General features: G+C 34.9%; 1 protein-coding gene across 1 annotated transcript; it reads left to right on the top strand.

Annotated features, from left to right (window-relative positions):
* The first annotated feature begins 1,026 nt into the window (after nt 1-1,026).
* On the top strand, nt 1,027-2,324 carry LOC141629095 (putative F-box protein At4g22030). Its single transcript, XM_074442157.1, has one exon. The coding sequence runs from the start codon at nt 1,083-1,085 to the stop codon at nt 2,322-2,324; it is 1,242 nt and encodes a 413-aa protein (XP_074298258.1). The 5' UTR covers nt 1,027-1,082.
* The last annotated feature ends 5,561 nt before the right edge of the window (nt 2,325-7,885 follow it).

Below are 7,885 nucleotides of genomic sequence, written 5' to 3'. Positions count from 1 at the left end.
TATTCCCTCTGTCTCAATCAATTTATTCACCATTTATTAAAGTATCTCATAAAAAAATAAACAGGTGATTGAGATATGAGACGTAATAAGAGTGTGATCATATAACAGACTTATATTTTGAATGATTTTTTTTTATATATGACATTTTATTTTAACGACATTCAAGCAACCTAACTGTATATGAGTGGACCGGGACCGGATCATACAAAATGGACCACATTTAGTTTTTTATGCAAATTGTATTTAAAAAACAATAATTCACGTGTTACTATAAATTTATTATTTCAAAATATAAGTAAATATAGTTCATCGGAATTATAAATACCAACTAACTAAACAAAATTTATAATTTTTTACAAGAATATATATTTCATATTATAAACACCTAATATATATACTACTCACTGTTTAAGGAAATAGGGAAGAAAACACTGAATTGGAGGGAGTATGTATTAAAAGTCAGTTCGATCTGTGGTACGATCCACACAGTCCAATCGATTTGGTACAGAACCGGACCAAAAATCGAATGAACCAAAATTATCGGACCGTGGCCAGACCATGATGAATAAATTGTGTCACCCGATTTGATTTTCGGTGCGGATCATTGAGTGAACAGCCCTAGTGATGACAAAACCTAATTAAGAAAAGTATTATTAAGCTTATAGCCTCTATATTAGAACGAATCAAAGAACTCAAAATTTTACTTCACCACCATATATTGAACATTGAAAAGACCAAGTTAATCCTCTTACATAGCCATGAATAATTGAATAGTGGTGGACCTTATGACGTACCAAGTACACAAGGAATGAACAAGTCTAAACCAAAGCCAAGTCAAAACCCAAAAAATACATAAATTTGGTCAACAATTTCAATGTTGACCCATTTTTCTTCTTTTCTACCCCCTACTATATATACACCATTCCTCCACCTTTCTAGCTCATAAATTCACAATCCACAAAATCAACCTCTCATAAACCAAAGCTTTTCTCACAACAAACACTAAAAACACTAAAAATAGAAACAAAGAAAAAGGAAGATTTCATAATTACATTCATATTATTTCCGTCCAAAATATAGTCATGGTTTCATTACAAGCTTGCACAAACCTCTCATTATCTACAAACCATCTCTTTTCGACTCGAAATCTTCAAATTTCGAGCATAAATCGACCCACAACTTACCTAAAGAAACCCATGATAGTAGTGCCCAAGCTACCAAATATTGATCTTACCAAAAACCTAGTCATGCAGGACATAAACGGAGTAAAGACAATAACGTCTAGTCCAAAAAATATGACGACCGATAAACAAGATGACGTGAAAATCAAGCTATACGCGATTTTAGAGGCGATTTCTGATAGAATTGAGATGCATAACAACGTGAAAGAGCAACGTGACAATTGGAATTCATTGTTGTTAAACTCTATTAACATGATCACGTTAACCGCGGCAACAATGGCGGGTGTTTCGACCATGGGAGAAGATAACTTGGCGTTGAAGGTATCTTCCGTAGTGTTATTCACAGCTGCAACAGGATTGCTTTTAATTATGAACAAGATTCAACCTTCTCAATTAGCCCAAGAGCAGAGAAATTCGGTTAGGTTGTTTAAGCAGCTTAAAACACGAGTCGAGACCACAATGACGGTGGGGAACCCGACCCGTTTAGACGTTGACGGGTTTATGGAGCAAGTATTAGTCTTGGATAGAGCGTACCCGCTTCCCCTATTGGGAGCGATGCTTGATAAATTCCCGGAGACGTACAAGCCAGCCAGATGGTGGCCCACAAGGAAACCGTCATCTTTGAATAAAATGACGTCGTTTGGGAGTAATGGTTGGAATAAAGAATTGGAGGAAGAAATGAGAGACATTGTTGAAGTGATTGAGAAAAAGGACATTGAGGATTATGTCAGGCTAGGTAACAAGGCATTGAAATTAAATAAAATGTTGGCTGTCGCGGGCCCGGTTCTGACCGGGATTGCGGCCGTTGGGTCGGGTTTTGCAGGGCACGGGGCCGTGTGGGGCGGGGTGGTGGCGGCCGTAGCCGGGTCGATGGCGGGTGTTGTGAACACAATAGAGCATGGAGGGCAAGTAGGGATGGTATTTGAGATGTATAGGAATTGTGGAGGGTTTTTTAATCTTTTGGATGAAACAATTGAGACAAGTTTAGAAGAAAGGGATTTTGGAAAAAGAGAAAATGGAGAATTGTTTGAGATGAAAATGGCTTTGAAATTGGGAAGGAGTTTATCAGAATTAAGAGATTTGGCTGATAAATCAAGAAGAAATGGAGGGTTTGTTGATGAATTTGCAAGCAAACTTTTTTGAAGCAAGCTAGATTAGGGTACATACTTAGATCTTAGATGTAATTATGGGGATTCTTTCATTCTTTTATTTATTTTGATCATGTACAAAGATGTAATTAGAGAGGGTTAGGAATAAATCATTCTTTCATATGTTATGATCATATAGCTAGATGTAAATATGTAATTATATTAATATTTTTGAACTAACATGAGATTTTAGGATATAATCTCTAATTTTGCCTTCTAGAGATTATATGATCATAACACATTGTGTTATTCCCGCTCAAGTTTCCCGCTCACTTTCCCCTCATACGGAATATTCCCTTCTAGAATATTTCCTTCTAATATATTGTAGTCAAAATATTTTAGACAACCCATATATGGTATATTTCTACTACAATATTCTACACAATTAATAATAATATTGCCCATATATGGAATATTTCTTATGGTTAAGTTTTATATATAAAAGTACATTTACATTAAATTAAGTTCATATTCAATTTATTAAAATAATATTAATACATTAAATCTCTAGAATTAACCTTTATATAATTACCGTCTTTGTAGCACGTTGCTATATATATATATATATATTAAATGAATAGGAAAAATTAAAAAATTTCCCGCCTAAAACATTTTCCCTATTTTTATATAATGTCTTATATTTACTTTCCTATTTTCATATAGTCCCCTATAAGATTTACTTATAGATTTTTTTATGATAACAATTTCTTTTTCGGTAAGATAAGTTGTAGCTAAAAGATGTGCTATTAAAAAAAAGTGATAAAACAATATCACTAAATTTGTAAAAAAAAATTTCATTAACATACATATTTCACGTCGTTACTTAAATCTTTATTTTTATTTTTTTTAACCTCAAATCAAAATACAATAATTAAAAAAGATAAAAAAATAATGAATTGTCAATTTAAAATCTATAATATAGTCCATCCTATTCACGATCACTACAAAAAAACGCGGCATAGTGACGGTCATACCGACGGAAAAAACAAGCCGTCAGAAAACTCGGGATACTAACGGATATTTGACGGAATTTCCGTCGGTAACAATTCCTGATGGATTTCCCGTCACGAGTAATTGGCGCGTTGACAAAGTCAATGGCGCTAAAAAACATGTGACGGAATATCCGTCAGTATTTCCAAAACATCCGTCATTGGCTGCCACACCCAACAGTGCATGACAGTTGTATGGCAATTGGAAAACTGACGGAAATTCCGTCAGTAAAACACAAAAACTGACGGAATTTCCGTCACATGTTTTATTTTTTTGAAAAACAATGCATTAGAGTCTGTCACAATAATTGACATAGTGGCGGATATTCCGTCAGGAATTAGAAAAACCCGACGGAAATTCCGTCAGTTTTCCAAATTATGTGACGTGTACAAGTTATGCATTATTGGTCTGATAAAGTTGGTCAGTGACGGAATTTCCGTCAGTTTTTTAGAAATACTGACGGAATTTCCGTCAAAAATCCTATTTAACTGACGGGATTTCCGTCAGTCCTTCCTTTTATCTCAAACACGGGATCATTCCATATCACTTTACCAATTTTCCCCCAAATTAAAAATCGCCAAACCCTCCTCCACCACCTTAAAATCCGACACCACCACCACCCTCCTCCACTTCCGGCGCCACCACCACCACCAACAACACCACCACGCCGTCGCCATCACTATAAGGTAATTTTATTTGTTTTTCTTCTTTTCTCCTTTCTCTTTTTCCTTTTCCTTTAATTGTTTTTAATTTTTTTTTTCTCCATAGCCTCCCGCCGCCGCCTCCTACTGCCGCCCCTGCCGCCGCCACCCCTGCCGCCGCCACTGCCATCACCTTTCCTCTTTCTCATCCTTCTTTTTCATTTTTTTTCTTTGTGGAGCTAATTATGTATTTCTCCTTTTAATTTTTTTTGTTTAATTATCTTAATTGAATTAGAATATTAGTTATTGTTTTAATTATTGTTGATGTTGATGCATGTTGACTTAGGATAGAAGCCAATTTTGTTTAAATGTATGTTGTGAAGGTTTTAATGTATGCATCTAATTTTTTTTTAATTAGATTATTGTCAAATTTTGTGAAATGTTAATGTTTTTAAAATGATAATTAGAATAAATATGTACATTGAAAAATTATTCATGTTAGTTTTTAAAATGATAATTAGACTAGATATGTAAAATAAAAAATTATTCATGTTAGTTTTTGTTAATTGAAAATAAAAGTAGTCATTGTTGTATGTTTTTTTTAATATTGTTAAAATTATTGTTCATAATTGACCAAGTACCCGTTTAAAAATTACTCACTAGGAGTAATTTTTGAATAGTCCCCGTTTTGGGACTGTCTTTGTACGTTTTAAGTCACTTAGGTAGTAAACATGTGCTTGTGATTTGTTAATGAGAAAAGAGTTTGGTGACAATTCCTTTAATGTTCTCTAAATGCATATGTAGAGTAATTATTTATTCTACATTGTGTATTTGGAGAACGGATGGGAATTGCTGCCGAATATTTTTCCTCATTAATAAATCACAAGTACATGTGTGCTAGTGACTTGAAACGTACATTGATGGGTTTAGGTTGGAGTGATAAGGACCCAATTCAAAGAAATACAATATTTATATTGGTTAAAATGTTAAATTATTGTGTATTATTCTTGATTTTGATTGTTGTTAGGTTATTATCTTTTTTAATGTCATATATAAATGTGTAGATACATAATAACATGAAAAGATTAGAACGGCAGTGAATGTATGAAAGATTAGACGAAAAAAAGAAACCCAAGAAAACATTTGCAGAGGGGGTGAAAGAGTTTATTAAATTCGCGGAAGGAAGTAGTGAGTACAAGAATTTAGATGAAATGGGGTGTGCGTGTAAGAAATACAAAAACCTAGGTTTTAAAATAAAGCAGATGTTCAAATTCATCTTTGGTCGAATGGTTTCGCCGATAATTATTATGTATGGACATATCACGGTGAGAAACTATCTAGTACAAATGCTAGTGAGAATCCTTACCGTGAGTTCGTGGAAAATGCATTGCGTGATACTGTTGACCAAATTTTAGAGGATCGACTTAATCCTGATGACTTTAACGATGAAGAAGTGCGTTATGAAACCCCGAACCCCCAAATTTCTTCGTTCTTTAAAATGTTAGAGCAAGCCGAACAGCCGGTGTTTGAGGGAAGTGATATGAGTTTGTTGCAAGCAGCTGCTAGGTTGTTATCACTCAAATGTGAGAACAACATATCTCTTAGATGCGCTAATGGTTTTGTGTCGTTCATTGGTGACATAATTCCAAAGGAAAATCAAATGGCGCGCAATTTTAATGATATTAAAAAAGTTCTGAAGGGACTCCAACTTCCCCATGAAAAGATTGATGCATGTCTCAATGGATGCATGCTTTTCTGGGAGGAAAATTCTAATCTTGAAGAATGTACAAAGTGTCGTGCATCTCGGTATAAAGGTAAAAAGAATTCAAGTGGGAGGCGAATTCCATGTAAACCAATAACTTATTTCCCGCTTGCGCCAAGGTTACAACGACTATATGCAACCAAGCACATAGCAGGTGAGATGAGTTGACACTACAAAAACTCTCGATTAAGAGAAAGGGGGACAATGGCACATCCAAGTGATGGAGAAGCGTGGAAGCATTTCGATAGAGAGCATCCAGATTTTGCAAGTGAACCCCGGAATGTTAGGCTAGGTTTGTGTACGGATAGATTTCAACCTTTTGGGCAGTTTGGGACGAAATACTCTTGTTGGCCCGTGATTGTGACTCCGTACAACTTACCTCCTTGGTTATGCATGAAGAGACAATTTCTATTCTTATCTGTGCTAGTTCCCGGTCCTAAGAACCCTAAGTCAAATTTAGATGTTTTCCTCCAACCGTTGATCAAAGAGTTGAAACAACTTTGGGAAACCGGCGTGGACACTTACGATGTCTCTAAGAAATAAAATTTTCAATTAAAGGCTGCATTATTGTGGACGATCAACGATTTCTCGGCATATGGCATGCTTTCTGGTTGGTCCACAAGTGGATATCGTGCGTGTCCTTATTGTCCAAAAAATGATCATAGATCTTTTTGGCTTAAAAATAGCAAAAAGGTTTGTTGGTTTGATTGTCACCGTGAGAGACCTGACCATCCTTTCCGCGACAATTGTAAGCATTTTCTTAAAAACAGAAAAACTGAGAATCGCATAGCCGCATCGAAACTAATGGGTGATGAAGTGTGGGAATCCGTAAAAGACTTGCCTAAAATAGTTAATGTTTCTGATCAAGAATTGAAAAGATTGAAAGATCAGAATGAAGGTTGGTGGAAACAAAGCATATTCTGGGAACTTCCCTACTGGAAAACGTTGCTGATTCGACACAACTTGGACGTTATGCACATTGAGAAAATTTTTTTTAAACAACTTATCAACACCATGATGGATGTACCAGGTAAAACTAAATTTGGCCCTAAGGGTAAAGAAGACTTTAATTAACTTTGCTATAAACGGCCCCATATCATCTAGGTTTGTTTTATCAACCGCGGATAAAAAGGCTCTATATAACTGGGTTGCTAATTTAAAATTTCCGGATGGTTATGCTTCAGATTTGAGTCGGTGTGTTGACCATAAAAAGATGGTGTTACATTCCATGAAAAGTCATGATTGTCATGTCTTTATGGACGACTACTCCCTGTTGCCTTGAAAGAGTTGCTCCCGACAGGTCCTTGGAATGAAATAACTGAGATAAGCCAAATTTTTAGAGACCTATGTACTTCTACGATTAGAGTTGATTCTATGGAACGTCTGGAGTCAAAAATTGCGGAGATAATATGCAAGTTAAAGAAGATATTTCCCCCGTCTTCTTTCAGTTCCATGGAGCATTTGCCTCTTCACCTACCTTATGAAGCGAAAGTTGGAGGACCTGTTCAATATCGATGGATGTATCCATTTGAGAGATTTCGTAATCATTTTTTAAAAAAAAAGGTTGGCAACAAAGCTCGAGAGGAGGGTTCAATATGCAACGCTTTTTTGTTAGAAGAAATTTCAAATTTCTATTCTTTTTATTTCGAAGATCACATTGACACAAAAGTAAAAGACTTAGATGTTGATGTAAATTCCGATGACCAGTTGAAATCTAAGTTACCTGAGTTATTCAATGATGACATGAGAACTACAACCGGGAAATGTATACAGAGGTAGTTAACTGAGAAAGAGTATGAAGAAGCTCATTTTTATGTGCTAAGGAACTGTGGAGATTTTTTAGAGACTTATGAAAAGTAAGTTAATACTTCATCATTACTCAATTGTTTTTTAATTATCAAATTAGATCGAATTTATAGGTAATACATAACTAAAACATGCTTTCCCTACTTATAGGGAATTTGAGACACATATTAAAATCAATTTTCCTGATGTCACATCCTCTGATGATGTTTGGGCATCACATGACAAAAGTTTTCCGAAATGGTTCCGAAATCAAGTAAGTGATGATACATTTTCTTTCAAATTGAACTACACATTTAGATTTCTTATTAGATATTGAAAAAAATATAACAACTTAATTAACATTTTTTTATTCATAGG

The sequence above is a fragment of the Silene latifolia genome, chromosome 2 (genome assembly GCF_048544455.1).
Source record: "Silene latifolia isolate original U9 population chromosome 2, ASM4854445v1, whole genome shotgun sequence".
NCBI classification, from domain to species: domain Eukaryota; kingdom Viridiplantae; phylum Streptophyta; class Magnoliopsida; order Caryophyllales; family Caryophyllaceae; genus Silene; species Silene latifolia.
Note: the sequence above shows the minus strand (reverse complement) of the source record. Positions and strands in the feature narration are given on the sequence as shown.

Excerpts from the sequence above, each read along its gene's own strand:
- LOC141629095 (XM_074442157.1), top strand. The coding sequence starts at position 1,083 with ATGGTTTCATTACAAGCTTGCACAAACCTCTCATTATCTACAAACCAT.